Raw genomic sequence first — 17,408 nt, forward strand, 5'->3', positions numbered from 1 at the left:
ATTCCTGGCATGGAAAGGAAGGTCCCGGCCTGGGGCAGGGGGAGTTTGGGGGGGGGGTGGGAAGCCCCATCTCTAGCGGGGGGGGGGGGAGGATCCGAGAGGAGAGGGGCTCCTATCCCCAGCAGGGAGGGGGGGGGGCTCAGGGAATTTACTTTGGGGAAGCAATTCGTGCCTCTCCTATGCCGGAGGTGATGGGGGTCCCTAGGTGGAAGTGGTGTGGGGTTGTGCGTGTGGCAGTATCAATCCGGGACGGGCGGTCCCTTATCTCAGCGGGGCCCCACGTGAAATTAGGGAAGGTTAAAGGGTCATTCGGAGAGACGGAGGGAACCGCGAGGGTCCCCTGTCTTGGGAGCAAAGCACAGCCCCTTGGGATCATTTCCCTGGTCGAGCTAGGGGCAATCCCCTCTCCCCTCTGGGGAAAATCCGAGCGCTGCTGGCGAGAGGAGAGCTTTTCCTTTTGCGGCGGAGAGTAAAGTGCTTATTGGGGTGGCCTTGCCCATTTTGGGTCAGGTCTGCAGAGCTTCAGGGGCTTCTGACCCCAAGCTGGCTGTTAAGAAGAGGGAATTTACTCTTTTTTGAGAAGTGTGTCCTTTGCTTTTACTTTTTGCATATAGCAAAGGGAAGGTGGTGGTGTTGGGGGGTGCCAGCAAGGAACTTGTCAACAGTTGCCCAAACTGTGAATACTGTAAATAACTAAAGTCTGAGGCTCCCTCTTTTTTAAAGCTTCTCTGAAAGCATCAAGCGGGGAAGAGAGCAGGGGTGTAAGGTGAGGGCTCTAAAAAGTCGTTAATAAGTAACAACGCTTCAATTTAATAAGAGCAGAGAAGCTGATGTTTTTTGTTAATGAACCAGTTTCTCCTTTCTTTTTTCTAAGCACACCCACAGTGGTAAACCCCGGTCTTGCAAATACGTAGGCTTGTGATTCACATTATGAACACTGAGTTCAGTGGAACTACTTATGCCTGGAGAGTTATGTACAAGTGTTTTCAACGTGGGTGACAAGAAGGGGCATTTTAAAAAATGATATCTGTCCCTCCAAGAACTGAGGTTAAAAAAACAAAGTCCTACAGGGCACAAGGACTTTGGCAGTCAAATACGTAGATGTTAAATGCATAGAGGGTCCTGACTGTGGAGTAAGCTCTGCGCAAGTGAGTAACTCTTTTGGGCTATTTGCCCTTCAGGAGATCCTCCCTGTGCAGTTTCTTGGAGGACCTAAGTTTGCTGCATCGAGTGTTTGATGCCTGCCGGAGCTGTGCTGTGATAATGGAACTTATTTGAAGTGCGGCTTTTATGTTGTCGCACGTGTTGTGTGAACAGCTGGAAATAGCGCTGGGGTTTTCTCAACGGTTTGTTTCCATAAGCATCGCGTCTTTATCACAGTGAACTAAACGGTGCCAGATTCTTGAATTTTAAGAATCGGGGGTTGCATACGGTAACTGCACACTTAGAAAAAGCTACAATTTTAAAATAGCCTTATAAAATGAGACGTGTTTTTAGGAGGGAGAAGTTGATATGGGCAGTATTGCCTGACGAGATTTAGGATGAGATTTGCTGTTTGGTTTTACTTTACAGGGCTTGTGTTGCTGATAACTGGTTATAGTGTGTCACTGAGGACATGGTGAGATATTTCTTCATTAAAGAAACAGACCCTCTCTTAGAGCTTTTTGGCTATTTCCTAGAATTATAATTAAAGGAAATTAAAAGAAAAATTCATTCCTGTTGGAATCACTGTTAAACTACATGCCACAGCACCCATGTGCCCAGACATTCATTTGTAGCTGTTTAAAGAATGTTGTGAGGGAGTTAATATATAGATTTTTAAAGTCATTTTTTCATAGGACTGGCGTACCAGTGTAACCCTATCATGGAGAAAAATACTATAGTTCACTCTAGTACCATGATTATAATACGTTTAACGTCGTTTGGAATAAATAGAGGTACTATTGTCTGGTAGTTTGACCACAAAATGGGAACTCTTAGGTTCTGCTTCCCTTTATGACCTTGGACAAGTCACTGGAGTTCACAAGGTTTGTTGCGTACTCTGCCAGTAGAGAACAGGGATACTTCCCCCGTGCTTAGCTGCTAGTGCTGGGGGCAGAGGGGGTGCCTTGGAGATGAAACTGTGTTCTTAAAGTGCTTTAAAAATTAAAATGATGTTGTGCAATAAATGTGGACAGCTTTGCCATTGCTTTTATAGGTTCTGCTCTTGGAACTGGAGCCACATGGGCAAGTCTTTGTGTTCGTACAAGGCCCTGTTGAGGTAAGTGGGGTCATGCAGGAGCCCTGATGTCTCATGCTATCTGATCTGGTTGCAGGCTTAGCCTGCATGTTGCCCTCTCTTGATATTTCAAGGCTTGCAACAAAAAAAAGTATGAAAACCATTTGAGTCTGTTTTTATTGACTGTGTTGGGCCTAGCTCTGCATGGGAAGATAGTGGGTCTGCTAGTCAGACAGGCCGTTGGATGTGTTAGTTGTACTGCGCTTTTAAAATGTCTGTGCCTCACTTTCTTTCTTTTTTTTCCCATACCCTGCTCCCACCTGTTAAATCAGCTTTCGGCAAATACTCGTTCCCATGTATAAAGATGTCCTTAGTGGACTTAGGGAAGAGGTTGCTAGAAGCAGCTCGCAAAGGCCAAGATGACGAAGTGCGAACGCTGATGGCAAACGGTGCTCCTTTCACCACTGACTGGGTACGTTGGAGAAACGGAGACGTTTTTCTGCCAGGCTTCAGCAGGGGATGTTGAACAATGTTTAAACTGTTCTTGGGGATAAGAATATTTGTTGTTTGTTTTGAAAATATTTCTGTGAGGTACCATCTCATAGTCTTCTTTCCCAAAAGGGTTGCATGGGTACTCTTCAGTACTGAACCTAAAGGATACGATTGGAAATTGGGACAGTAAAAAAAAAGAGTGTGGATTGACAGGTAATGCATCTCTGCATTTCTGTGACAGTGTGGAGTTGTTCCAGATGAAGCACTTTAACACCTTCCTCAGGCAAAGATGAATTTACATTCATGGAAAGATTGATCTGTACAGAATTGCACGATGTCGCCATCTTAATTAATGTGCTGTCCCAGATAGCAATGTGCTTAGGTTTTGATGCTTTAGGAGGTTCAGTTCAGAGAAGCTAAGATAAATTATGAGTGAAATTGAATTGGAAGAATTGCTAAACCTTCTAGTACTAGGAAGTTCTTTAAGAATGCTTTATTAAATTGGTTAATCCTTTCTCAGTCAGGAAAGTCATCTTTGTTTAAAAAAATAAATAAATAAAAACAAACCAGCCCATCCTGCATAGGAAAGGAAATGAAAGCTTTAATGAAAATGAAGAATAGCAATTTGAAAAACGGAGAACCTGATAACAATGAATATGCCACCAGCAGGTATTTTCCGTCACCAGTTGTCTTCGTTTCCTGTCTCGTCAGTCTGTTCATTCATAGGTTTGGGAAATGAAGGAATTGTCTGTATCAAGAGGAAGTAGAGCCTAGTAGTATTTTAATACTGTCCTTATCTAAATAGCGATTAAATTATTTATCATGGTATAGAAAAGTTAGGGCTAGTCTGCTTTTATCCTGGAAAGAAGCACACTGATGCTCAGTGATAAATGAATGGCACAGTGGAGAAAGTACACACGTTTGATCGTCAAGCCATCAGATAATATAAGTATCTATAAAGAACTTAAGTCCATCAGGAGAAATACTGGGCGTACAGCTGCCGATTTCTGAGTGAAGAGAAAAGCTGATAACCCTTTCTTCCAGAAGCCTAGTCATTCTAGTTCTTTAAAACTGCTGAACGTACGCGTGGTGGTTGCTGTGCCTGTCCTCTCTTGCTGCGAACTGACAGTAACTTTTCTAAATTAACCTGCAGCTTGGGACATCGCCTCTTCACCTCGCTGCCCAGTATGGCCACTATTCAACAGCGGAAGTGCTGCTTCGAGCTGGTGTTAGCAGAGATGCCCGAACGAAAGTGGACAGGACTCCGCTACACATGGCTGCGGCAGACGGACACACTCATATTGTAGAATTGCTGATTAGGGTAAGCCTAGTGAATTAGGTAGAACTCTTAATGCTCATTTGAATGGCCCTTGGAGTTAATTGTTTGTCTGTTGAAATGCTAACGCAGGCACTGCCTTTAAGACACAGTAGATATCTCTGTAGGAGAGAAGCAAGCATCCTGTTCGAGGTGAAGTTAAAATGGTAGTCATCTTAATCACCGTGTCAAAATTTTTTTTTTATAAGCTATTTTACTAATAATCAAGGTGAGAGTGACTGAAGTTAAGATCAGAACAGTGACTGATATGACTGAGCTCTCTGAGGGGGGTTTGTTGTGTGTTAAGTGATGCTTTGTATTGAGGGAAGGCGATGCTCTGACAAGTAATGCGTATTTCTTTCAGAACGGGGCTGATGTAAATGCCAAGGACATGCTGAAGATGACTGCTTTACACTGGGCAACAGAGCACAACCACCGAGATGTCGTAGAGTTGCTGATCAGATATGGAGCTGATGTCCATGCATTCAGCAAGTTTGATAAATCGGCTTTTGATATTGCTTTGGACAAGAACAATCCGGAGACTCTGGTAATGTTACAGGTAGGTTGAGGAACCTGCAAGGACCTGCAGCTGCTGGAAACACTAGAACAAATATTTCTCATGGAGACTTTGATGCTCAGATCAGAAGCATTGAGATAAATTTTATAATGTGCCAACCTGACATGGCATTGACCCAGCTCTGGGTCACCAACGCAGAATCTCTGAGCTGGATGTGCAGACTCCCTTTCATATCAACACCAAGAAACGATCGCCTCCAGGAGGTGATTCATAGTATCCCAAAGTAGGTGTCTAAATAGGCCAGATGACTCACTCCCTAGAAAAGCGTGTTTCTCCGCGTAGATTAGGGAGGGAATCTGGGTGTCTGCCCCAAGTGCGTCTGTGCTCCAGGGAGAGGGATCCTGTTGTGACTGACGGAATCACTTTCTGTTAACAGAGAGAACTAGCGATATGGATGTAGATGACTTTTTATTTCAGAATCAACCAGTCAGTGCCTGCGAGGCCTTAGGGGGTGATGGGGTTTCCGTTGCCCTGCGTTTTGCACAGTGTGCCACAGTAGTGTAAGTTGCCTCGTCCAAGTGGCAGTTTTGTAATAGCTTTTGTACTGGTGTCACTGGCATGCTACATAGAGAAATAATCTGCCTCTAAGCAGCTTCATGGATGCTAAATACTGCTCGGCACAGAAGTCACGAAGGATATATGCCTAACCATGCTCTTTTTCCTAGGAAGCAATGCAGAATCAGGTAAACACGCACCCGGAGAGAACGAATCCTGTCGCAAACACTGTCACTGTCACATCACCGTTTATTCTTGCATCGGGGGAAGTTCTCAATCTCGCTAGTCTTGTTTCTTCAGCAAACACCAAAACAACCTCAGGTAAGGTTTTATGTGACCTTGAGTGGGAAAGTCTAGAATACAGTTCTTGGCCTAACAGGTTCTTAGAGATGTGCCTCTTAATTCCAACTGCTTACCAGTAGAGGGCAGATGGCCATTTAGTAGAGGAAGAATGGTGACACATAGCCAAACACACCACGTTACTACATTTAGCCTCAAAATATTTTTGCTCTCAAAGGTAACAAAGCAGATTTCTAGCTGACGTAAGTAGAGGTGGTTGCACTGTAAGTGGCAAAGCTCTGCTGAGCTCAGCTGTGGGTCTGCTCCAGGTCTGTTATGAGCAACAGAGCTTGAGAAAATGGATTTGGATGGTTGCAACAGAAGAATAATGGGAGTTATTGCCTGCGCCAAATCCTTGCCGTTGCAGAGCAGTCGGGGAAGGGTTTGCTTTATTCTTTATTGGCTACAAAAGTTGAATCAATATTTTGGTGTCTATAAATGTTGGGTCCTTGCAGAGGAAGCAGATCGGTTGGATATGTAGATTACTCCTTATTTGTTCTGGACCAAATATTAGACAGAAAGAGTTAGATTGCTCGTTGTTCTGTAAGCCATATTTTGGTGGGGAAAACACTTTAATTTAAGGCTGAGTGCAAATTTCCTAATTTCAAATTCTTTTCCTATAATTCCGGTTTTTGTAGTAACTCTACAGTTACTTTTCTGTATTTGGGGAAATCCGAACCATTGTTTCTTTTCAGCCTCAAGGGGGCTACTAAATACAAGTTTTGGAAGGCTATTTGGCTTCGTCCAGCAAACACTTCTGCATGTAATTCTTCAGTTAGTGGGACTGTTCATATGCGTGAATGTTTGCCTCTTAACTAGAGAGTGCTTTTAAAAACTTGGATGCTGGTGTTCTGCAGTCCCACCCAGACCTTTCTGCCTGTGCATGACCGTGGTGACTTCAGCAGTGCTCCAGACTTATTCTCAAAGCTTTCAGTGCTGCTCACAGCTTTAAGGCACTTAAACAACAAATCCCAAGTTAGAAGAGGAAAAATGTGTAGAAGTGTTCATGTTCAATCTGTGAGGAAAATGTGATGGAATTGGCATAAAACATCTTCAATAAAGGATGTTCCACAAACTCAAAGGAGCATAAGACTAGAAAGGACCTTGTAATTTTTGTGTGCTGGATGATACCCTCGCCACAGCCAGTGTCACTGTCTCCGCAACTGTATGTAGCAGTGTCTTGAAACCAGCTAGGAGCCTCAGAGGCCAATGCCTTGTTGAAAGGCTGTTGGAGAACAGCAGTGTGCCAAATCAGAAAACTGATTTCCAGCTTAAACGTGTTCACAGTTGCCTTATACCTCTTATTCTGGTGCCAATGCTGTCCTTTAGCTGAAATCATTCTCTTTCCCTTGTGTCCGTTCCTTCAATGCAGAAATCAACTGTATCCCCTCCCTGCCTCTGCTTGGCTGGACTAAGCAAGACAGTCGTCCCTGGTCGCTGTTCCAGTCTGAATTCATCCTTGGTGCATCGGTGAGCAGCTGCAGGCAGTGCTCAAGCGAGCTCAGCACCAGCCTCGCAGCTCCCCGTCTCTCACTGCACCTTTCCTCGTATATCCTGCAATGTAATCTCCTTTATCAGGGCCACCTCAAGGTGATGGCTTATTGTCCACGTGTAACTCGAATAAAATACCCCGGGTCTTTCCTCCCACGACGCTTGCAGCATGTGCAACAGCCGATCAGCATTAAAATAATCAGTGTCAGGGCGCCCCTGCTCTAGGCCACATCAGGAGGTTTGTTTTTTTCCTCGCTTCCCACAAGAGGGCATCAGCGACTGCGTTTTCATTACAACAAAAATCCGTTGCTTAACCGTTTTACAATTTCTCTCGCTTCTCTTAAATTTCTAATATCTTCAGTTATTTAAAAACATTTTGAATAAGAATAAATATCCTCAGCTGGCATGAAGAAATCTGGTTTAGAAATGTAGTTACAGACTGCTGAAAACAGTTACTAAGCCCACAGTATTTTCACGTGCCTAGCCCATGGCCTTTTGAAAGACTGTCCTTTGGGAATAAATCCCTCCGTAACCGTCGCAAAGTCAAGGAGCTAGTGAGACAGAGAGAATAGGTTGCAGGAGTTAAGTCAGGGGAACTTTAGATGAACTTCCCTTTGTATTATCCTTGTGTGCTTATAATCTACGCTGGCAATGAAGCACAGGATTTTTTTTTTAAGAGAAACTGCGGGTTATATGCATGCAAATAAAGTACTGAGGTTGCGCCCATTTAGTTCAGTTTCCTGTTCCATTCTTATTACTTCCGACTTTGAATAGGAATTACTATGGTCAATTGAAGGAAGAAACATTGTATTTTGGAACTGAGAACACTTGTTTATCTTACTCAAATCAATACACTATTGCAGCAGCCTTGATTTCCCCCCCCCCCCCCTTACTAAACCTGAGAGGGGAGGAGAGAAGCTCTGCTCAGTATATTGAAATAAAGTGATATGCTCAGTTGACTTTTGCATTTGAGTAAAAAGCTCTGTTAATTGACTTGTGATAAAACATTTGTTCTATGAAGTAATGCTGAAGACAGTACCTGGAGACTTTCCCAATTGAGTAAGAACTCACAATAGCAAACTAGTTTAATATATTCTTCAGCATTTGCAATTTTGGAAGCTACAGTACGATGCAAAGCCAAGTAATCATGTGCATAGCAACCACTTCTCCACAACACTACAGCAATCAGACCTCGGCACGTCTGTGAGTTTCATCAGACAGCATGGCTACGTCTTGAAAAACCGTCCATGTCTCCAAATCAAAGCTCGGCGTTAGCCCAGCAGACAGCCTGGCTTTCTGCAGCTTTTGCAATAAGGCTGGAGCAAATCAGTTCAGTTGATATCAGTCGACAATGATTTAAAGCAATATTTGCTTTAAATTTGATTTAAATTATTGTAAAATATTCAGAGTGGGTGCTGTCTGTCCTAAAGTAATACCAAAGCCCCTTTTACAGTTAGAAGGAGAGGCACCTCTCACAAAACGTGACCTGTTCCACCTCCCTTTTTCCACTGACCACTGGGAGCCCAATAAATATCTTGCACTAGAGTCTGACTCTAGGTGACAGAATTTTTGCAAGCTGGCTGCTGTGTTCACTGTTTAGGGCATGGCAGATCCTGAAAATCCTTCAGCTTGCCCTCTTCTCTCCCGAGCAGGTGATTCAGATGTATCCACGGTGCAGTTTTCCAATTCGACGACCTCTGTGCTTGCCACGCTTGCGGCCCTCGCTGAAGCATCGGCACCTCTTTCCAACTCAAACAGAGCTGCAGGTAGGGGAAACCATTTGGCCACTGATTCAAATTTGTATAATTTTAGTAGGTATCTTACTAGGAATTGAAGAGAATTGAAGGTATCTGCGTGCAACCTGTGAGTGGATTTGACTTGAGTCGTGGTAATTAAGAGTGGATGTTAAATATGCGTGATGTAGTGGGTTGATTTGTTATCCCAGCTCAAACTAAATTCAAAAAACAGCAGATGTTGCTGACAGAAATGACTTATTCATATTTATTATCCAGCCTGTCCTGTTTTGACCCTGACATCAGCGTGTTGCTTTTGACGTGCTTAAGCAGTTACAAAAAGACTCCAGAACATGGATTTTATCTTTCATACATAAATGTAGATAAATATTTGTTTAAGAAGAAAATTGTTTGAAATGTTTTGTGTCCCCAGGTTGCCAGTTTGTTCAGTTTCATGTCCTTATAAAATCTTGGTATTTCACAAATGCTTGGAGTCTCTTGAGGCTCTGGTAACTTTTTCTTTTGGAAAGTTCTGTTTTGTTTTGTTTCCTTTTATGATCTTTTATGGTATGTTTGTAGAGTGCAATGTTTGACCTTTAATTAACTTCAGATTTAGGAATTTGATAGCTAAAGTTTATGTAATCCTTTCACCTTTGAATTCATTTTTCCCCCCAAGCTAAGCATTTTTCCTTGAATCTAGAGACGAGCAATTTGACTTGTTTAAGCTGCCCCATAACTGATTTCTTGGCCTTCAGTGCTTGAACGTTTTCCTCTCTGGCACCCAAAGCATGCGCAGTAGGTCAGGTACCCTGTTTCCTGTACTTGCAGTGTACGCTGGGAGCAGGATGCAGCTGAGGGCTTACAACCCTGATTATTTGTGCGAGCCGTAAGTCATACAAAAAGTGTCCCGGAGAGCTAAACAGGTTTGCAGTCATCCAGCCAAACTAAATAGCCTCCTTACGGTTGCTTTGGCTGTGCTTGTGTGGATGGGGCTCTTGAGGCACGAAGTGTTTTGAGTGTGGTTTGTCTTCATTAGAGTTGGGGGAAGGGTCGCTTAGAGAGTCAGGTCCGCTTAACAGCTGCCTCCAGCTCTGAGTTTTTAAATTTAATTAATTTGCTTGGATGCTGGTGCTTTAAACTCATTAAATTACATGAAAAATGCTGTTTTTATGTGAGAAAGCTTGTTCTACTAAGGTTTAGTAGTGGGGTTTGTTTCTCACTAAGACTTACTATATTTATGGATTTTTTTCATGAGTAGGTGTTCCAGGGTTCTGATGCTGCATACTTGGGCCTTTTCATTAGGCTTCAGTTTCTATTCAAGGCAGGGAGGAAATACTGACTTTTTTGGCACTTACTTGATTTCTCAAGGTAATACGGAGGAAATAGTGGAAGCGAATTCTGTCGATTCTGCCATACAGCAAGTGGTTGGCGGTGGAGGGCAGCGAGTTATCACAATCGTAACAGATGGAGTTCCCCTGGGCAGCCTGCAAGCAGCCGTACCCACGAGCGGCCTCAGCCAGCCGTTCATCGTAACCATGCAAGATGGACAGCAAGGTGAGGAGTAGCTGAACTCGGAAAGCTGCCAGCCAGTGCTGAGAGTTGAGCTTTAAAAAGGAAAAAAAAGGTACTGATATCTGTGAACCTTCTTGAGCTGTGCAGGGCAGGCTGTTTATACGATTTGCCTTGTCGACACTGTGGGATAACAGGTTCATGCCCTACTGCTGGCATCCAGGAAGGGTTAAAAAGTTTGTGTGATTTACTTCAGTGATAAAGCTTGGCAGTGACTTGTTTGTGGTTTAATACACATCCGTGCTGCTACACTTCAATATTTGAATCTTTGTATTAAAACCAAACACCTTCATTGTAAAATTTCAGGAGGAAGAGAAATGCGGTTAGCTGCTGTCCCCTTGGCAGCCAGGCAAAGATTGTTCCTTTACCCTGTGGTAAACTTCCCAGTCTGGGAGCAAACTGCTCAACCAGTGAAACTGCAACCTGTTGCCTTTAGCAATTACCCCACTGTTCTTGCAAAACGTAGTATTGGGACATTACTGTAAGATTAAATACACCTTTTCCTCCCCATACTCTAGTTACACTGCCTAAGGCAACATAATCTATCAGTTTTACAAGGCAAATTTGTTCGGTAAAGCAGGGCAGAGCTTCAAAGCACTTGCACGGTGAATTTTTATTTCCTCAAGGGATGTAATTCATATGCCTTGTCTATTACCTACAATTCTTTTAACATGTCCTATGGATATTTGGTTATTTGGATTAATATTCGGGGAGGGTGGAAGAGGATTAAGAAGTAAAATAGCTCTCCTGTAACACACATACAATGTTACGGTGTGAGATAAGCTATGTCACTTCTGTCAGTTTACAGTCTTCATGAGTGGAAAGCAATTTTCTAAAGCCTGTTAATTATTCAGAATTATTTGCCAAATTAATACAAATAATTCCAGGCTTATCACCCATTCTTAGTCCAAGGAAGACAAAAGGAGAACTGTTTAGGTGGAGCTACCTTCAGTAGCTCACGTGGTGCGTTTCTGCTCTTTGGTTGGATGAAATCTTTCTACTGGTTTCCCAAAGTGAAAACTCACATTGGCAGATTTAAAATGCGTTTGTTCTCTGGCATATTTACAGCTATTGCATGTGCTCAAAGCTGATTCTGAGCTTAACCAGCAGGACTGTCTGTACTGGGAACTTTTGAGAGTAACTTTCTATTCCTCTTGTTCAACCTATCTTGGCTATTAATGGTATTACTGAACCATCACGATGATAACATTACTTTACATATTTCCTAAGACACAAACCTTTGACTTTGGATTCTACCAGCCTTGTCGTGGTGATGGGACTCTGAAATAACTGCTTGCCTTCCTATGACAAACCATCTAAAACAGAGGCCTGAATGAAGAAGACTGGAAAGCTGCTCCAGAGTTCTTCTCCAGGAAGTCTTAGGCATTGCTGATCCACGGTTCTCCTCTTTTTCTCCAGAGCCACACAGATGCACTAATTTCAAAGTAGTCTTTCAGGAAACATCTGTGCCAAAGCATATCTCAGACTATATAATTTCCCACCTTTGATTTTTTTTTTTTCCAGTTTTAACTGTACCTGCTGATCAGGTTGCAGAAGAGACTATTATTGAAGACGATGATGGCGCAGAAGAGGAAGAAGAGCCACCAGCCAAGAAACAAAAAGCAGAGCAAAGTGTAAATGACTTGGAAGAAGACAAGGTAGACATTGCTGTTTGTAGCTGACTGCGGTTGTCTCCTGTGTGTTTCTCTACTGCACTAAGGGTGTCGGGCTCCTGGCCTGCTGAAGCCACGGACTCGAGTTGCGCCCTCTTCAACTGAGTCGGAGGATATCTCTGTAACAAAATCCGTGTGACTGTTCTCCACTTTCCCATTCGCATTCCTGCCTTAGCGATGAATGTACAAGCAGTTGAGACGAGCAATGTTTGGTTTAGTATAGCACTGCCTTAAGACCGTTTTGCTTTTGTGACCTGAAGCGTGCACTATTCTAATACTTGCACGCCCCGCTTCCTTGTGCTGGTGTTCGTATCGCAGGTTGGGCCTCCATCATGGGCTCTCTTGACTTTTGTTTTCTGTAGGACAGCGATGAAAGGGAAGTGCTACAGCAGCAGTTGCAAGAGGCAAACCGGAAGGCTCAGGAATATCGAAGCCAGCTCATGAAGAAAGAGCAAGAGGCAGAGCAGTACCGGCTTAAGCTAGCAGCCATGGTGAGGCAGCAGCCCAATGGGGCTGAGGTGACGGTGCTTGAAGAGGTCACTGAGATGGACACGGTTGTAGTAACCACAGAAGACCTAGAGGGATCCACAGTGGCTGTGGTGGAAATGGATCAGCCAACTGATATCGCTGTGGAAACTGTAACCTCCTAATCCTGGGCTATTGACTTTATTTTGTAAAGGAAAATAACGTTTTTTTTTATATATATAAAAGGTGCTGTCAGCAAGCAGCACTGGGAGCAGAGGGCTGTTGTCAGATCCACTGCGTGACTGAAAAATCACGTGATGGGACTGCCTGTGCAGTCCCATCAACAGGGACAGAAGTTTCTCCAGCAGCTCGCAACGTAACTCTGCTTTCAGCACAGCGCCAAAAGGCGCTTTTCAAGCTTGACCTTGAATGATTGGAAGCTTTTACAAATTTTAGCCAACAAGTGACCTGAAGGCTTATTTTGTGGTGTTAATACCTGCATTGTTGGGAGTGGAAAAGAAGTACCTCAGTGCCAAAGTAGCCGGTATTAGCTCTCAGCTGCCCCGAAATTACAGCACTGAAAACAGGCTTTATGCAATGACCTGAGATGTTTGCTCCCTTCTGTGAAGTTGAGTGACCAGATCTGGACCTTCGGAAAAGCAGTCTCTTGGGGTGTTTGTTTTGCTTTAAAATCTTCAGAAGTGATAGTGGGGTTTCAGCACCTAAACCAAGCTGGAAAATGAATCGGACTCGAACAATTGTGTTCTTTTGGGTGTTTTTTGTTTTGTTTTTTCCAAAGAAATGAATCTAGTTCACATTGAGGCAACCTTCAATGCAAGAGTAAAGCCCAGGCTGGGTGTGCGTGAACTTGAGCATTTCGAGATATCAGGGAATACTACACTTTGTCCTCTTTGGACAGTTTTAGGAACAGTTTTGGGCAGCTTTACAGCAGACTTCTTAACTACCTAAAGGGATCATAAAAAAAATTCCTCATCAGTTTTATGAAACTTGGTCAAATGTTCCATTTGACTCTTTTGTGCTGAACAGTAGACTAACTCTGATTATATATGCAAAACTAAACATACGGCGGTTGTTGGAAGACAGCTTGGGAGTTTAGTTGTCTCTGGAGATGTCACTTTTTTACTAAATCGTTTTTAAATATACTGAAACCTTTTTTAACAGGCAGCTGATTTTGTTACTAAAATGTATATATTTTTCCCACTCTTTGCAGGCTTGTTTAGTAAAGAGGATACCTAAATGGTTTCCTCTTAGCAGGCTTGTGGATTATGCGTTTCAAGACAGCAGGGAAACGGATTGGAAGCGCTCTGAGTAATCGTGTGGAGCTTGATAATGAAAAATTATTCTGTCTGAGCAACCATGAGGGAAACAAGGGAAGTTGAGAAAAATACCGTAGTGCAAGCTGTTCAGTTGGTTGCAAAAAGGTTACAAAGGCTAGAAGTGACTTCTAGCTCCAGAGGCCCTAGCAGCTGGCCTGCTTTCTGAAGGCATTCTGAAATGTCTCCTTGCAAAGATAAAGAATTAATCACTGCTCTGGCCCATAGTTTATTGTTTTCTTGTCCTGGTTTTGTAACTGTTGGCAGTATTTGTGGTAATCATTCAATTTCATGGTCCTTGCATTGCTTTTTTCCCTGTGATTTCCAAGTGTGTCCAGATAATAGGGTTTTATGTTGGTTCAGATTCTGCCTTTGTTATGTTTGTTTGCCGCTGGATAAGTCCGTATCGTGATGTCTGAGATGTAACAGAGACTTATGAGTTCATTAAGCCATGAACTTAACGATCGCGGGTCTGAATGAGTTTGTTGCCCCAAGAAGAAACCGCTTTTTGCCGTAAAACCGGCCTCCGAGATTGTGGGTTAGTCGCTGCTGCAGAGCAGTCGGTTTCCGCTTGGTAGCGGGGGCTTTGCGGGTCAGCTCGCAACGAAGCGGCGTGGCCTTGTTTGTGCTGATACCCGTGTATCGAAGAAACGGTTGTGAGGCTTCGCCGCAGTTTAACAGCTAGCGTTCGCCCCTCTCCCACGCCGAAGCTCTTGCATCTAGACTCTTGATAAGAATCTCATTCTTGGAGTGCTCGTATCCAGCACCCTTTGATATATTGGGCCGCGTGCTTTGGTCTGAAAGAAAGGTCAGCTCTGCCAAAATCGCGTATTTGGCTACATTGAACAGTGTTTAACTGGTTGGGTTCACCAACGAGTTTTAGGAAAGAAAGGTTTATGAACCTATTATTGTAAAGGCTTCATGAGACTTGCTGGTTTTGAGAATCTAAGTGCATTTATTTATAACCGGTGTAGCTATATTTATAAATAAGACTTTTTATCTTTTTCCAAAAGATGTTTTGAAGAAGGCTTTAATAATTATTTTGAATGAATGAATGTTTGGAGAAGCTCAGTTCCTGACTATTGATTACTTCAATTCTATGCAGTCAGTATTCCTCTCTGGCTTCGAGCATGTGTTAAGTTATTTTTTGTTGTTGCCCAGCACATCAGAAATTCAGGTCTGTTTGATGAACTGCAAATCTGTATTGGAAGGTCCGAGACGGTATCAGAGTAAATCTAGACAGATTCTTCTAGTTATGTTGTACCCAGAAATGTTTACAGATGTAAAGGGACGCTGCCAACTTTGAATTCTACATTTTGCCTGTAGTTAGTGGTTATTATTTGTAAATCTGAAGAGTTCTACAGCTGAGGCAGCTGTAGTATAAATGCTGTGTTGTGCCTTTGACAGCACTTTGATTCTCATTTCTTTCCATGCTTCCCCTGCCCAGGGTCAGTTGTGCAAAAAGTCCCTTCAGCTGGGAAACAAACTTCCCCTTCAGAAGAGAAGAAAAAAGTCCATGGCGTTTGCAGTAATTGGATTTCTTGTATAGAATTGGAACAAATAAAGCTGACAGTGTTCTTAGTGCTTCGCCTCGTGCGGGGAAATCGCACATTAATTTTATTTTTAGAAGTACTTGCATACGGGGTCTGAACAAAGCCTGAGAAGTATTTGATCTATGCCCAGCATTTAGAAAGAATTTAAACTCGCCTGTATCCTCTGCTCTGCCACAGAAAGGACTGGAGGATTTTAAGCAAAGAACAGCAGTTTTCTTGTCAATGCCGCGTCAGATGTGGCAGCGTAGGTCTGTTGTTGCTGGCGGGAGTAAGCGGCGGGTTCGTAGCATGTAAATAACCTTTCCTTGCGCGCCCTCCCACTGAAGCAAGGGCCGGGCTTTGCCATGTCGGCGCTTTCGTTATCCACCCCTTCTCAGCCTCAGCGCTTTTTAAACCGCTCGTTATTATACGAGCGCAGGATTTTAAAAGGTCAAAGGCTAAATAAACGCTTTGCTCCTAACGCTGCGTTGTTATCGACGCGGAGCACTCGCGATCCTGTCTTCCCACGCACCCAGCCCGACTTCCCATCCTGGCTTGGGCTCATCTGCAAGCTTGGAATTGCATCTGTCGTCATGCGTGCGTTTGGGAGGGCGGAAGAAACCCGACCGATTTCCCAGGGACGCTTATGCAGAAGTTCTGGTTTTAATGCAGTTCTTTCCCCTTTTCAGTCTTCTGAGAATGTTAATATTTCTGTCCTGCAAGAATCCCAAAGGCCAGCAAACATCCAGCTGTCTGGCTCCAGCTGGTTTGGCCTGAAGGGCCCCTTGCACATATAAAACTTACTGGGCTGGGATTTGGGGTTTTTTTTGAGTCCTGGCTAGAATTTACTTCCTATCTGCCTGTGCCAAGATTTTGACCCACGTATCGTTCATGTGAGTTGTTTCTCCTCAGTGGTGGAGATGATTTGGTGCTAATTGAACCAGCAGTTTAGCTTTGATTAGACATATTATTTCCCTGTTTTCGCAGTAGCAGAGTATAAATGCTTCCCATTATCCTAAATAGGAAGCAGGGCTTTGTAAATCCCGTCCAGGGTCACATAAACGCGAGCTAAATCTTTTTCAGCATACCATTTAGGGATTCATTTGGGCTGAAGTAATAAACCCCGTGAGTTAAGCTGTGAGTGCCTTACTGGGAAGCTCCCCGCTAGGCTGGGAGTGGAGCAGTTCTCCCGAAGATTGAGGCTGGGGATTTCCTCATTCCCGCTGTCGAATTCCCCTTCGGTCCTGGCAGGATTGCCCGCGATGCGGTTCTCGGTGCTCGCCGGCCTCTGCCGGATCAGAGCACTTCTCTAATCTCGCCTCTGTCGGATTGTTTTTTCGCCCCGTGCCAGCCACGGCGCTCGGGTGTATATTTATCGCAGAGCTGCGTTTGCCGCTTAACGCGGCGAGTCCGTTCCGGATCCAGTTCGTGCTGCGATCCGGAACCGAAGCGCCCTGAATTGCAAAGAGTTGGCGATAGCTTTATGTACCGGATCGTCTTTAGAAAGCGCGCGTATTCCTTTTTATATTTAGGATAATGTTTGCAAATGTTGAGATTTCAACGTGTATAGACACTTTTTGTACTATGTTTCTTAATAAAATACCACGTCCTCTGTGAGCAGCTTTCTCCGCCTTTGCGGCTGCGCTCTTCCCTTGGATCTTAGCGCTTAGAGCCACTCGCCCCTCCGTGCACACGCAGAAGTCCCCAAGTGTCCCTTGTGCCCCTGCATTGGTCCCCGTTCGCGCGTTGTTCTCCGTGCACCCCGTTGTTCCCAGCTCGCCCCAGGCCGTAGGAACCCCCCTGCTTTCCCTTCCCAAACCCCGGACAAAGCCAGGCGAGCACTGGAGTACAGAAAATCCATGTAATTGCCGCGGGTGCCCGGGGTCCCGCGTGGGGCCGAGTGCCAGTCCTACACGGTAGGACGAACCGAGCGCCGGTGGGGCGATCCCCCGTGCCCGGCGCCCGTCCTCGACCCTGGCGTCCCCTGAGATGGCCGCAGCCATCAGCGAGGGACCGCGCTGCGTCGGTGGCTTCGACGGCCCCCAAAGCGGCAAATAAATTAGAAAGGAAAGAGGCCTGGGGGAGCTGGGGACAGCCAGGGACACAGGCACCCCATCCCATGGGGCTGGGACATGTGGATGGCCAGGGACACAGGGACCCTATCACTCCTGTCAC

At 44.4% G+C, this 17,408-nt stretch overlaps 1 protein-coding gene across 5 annotated transcripts; it reads left to right on the top strand.

The window, feature by feature from the left end:
• Positions 1-164: 164 nt before the first annotated feature.
• GABPB2 (GA binding protein transcription factor subunit beta 2) lies at positions 165-16,850 on the top strand. 5 transcript variants are annotated; one of them, XM_067313594.1, is made up of 10 exons: positions 165-2,260; positions 2,551-2,690; positions 3,864-4,031; positions 4,390-4,584; positions 5,268-5,418; positions 6,809-7,026; positions 8,580-8,693; positions 11,777-11,887; positions 12,265-12,393; positions 13,599-15,235. In XM_067313594.1, the coding sequence occupies exons 2-10, from the start codon at positions 2,583-2,585 to the stop codon at positions 13,698-13,700; spliced, it is 1,296 nt and encodes a 431-aa protein (XP_067169695.1). In that variant the 5' UTR covers positions 165-2,260; positions 2,551-2,582; the 3' UTR covers positions 13,701-15,235. The 5 variants fall into 5 exon arrangements, with proteins under 5 accessions (XP_067169695.1, XP_067169693.1, XP_067169692.1 ...); XM_067313592.1 differs by having other exon boundaries at positions 165-766; positions 2,198-2,260; positions 12,265-13,687; XM_067313591.1 differs by having other exon boundaries at positions 12,265-13,687.
• The last annotated feature ends 558 nt before the right edge of the window (positions 16,851-17,408 follow it).

Source organism: Apteryx mantelli, chromosome 31, assembly GCF_036417845.1.
Source record: "Apteryx mantelli isolate bAptMan1 chromosome 31, bAptMan1.hap1, whole genome shotgun sequence".
Classification (NCBI taxonomy): domain Eukaryota; kingdom Metazoa; phylum Chordata; class Aves; order Apterygiformes; family Apterygidae; genus Apteryx; species Apteryx mantelli.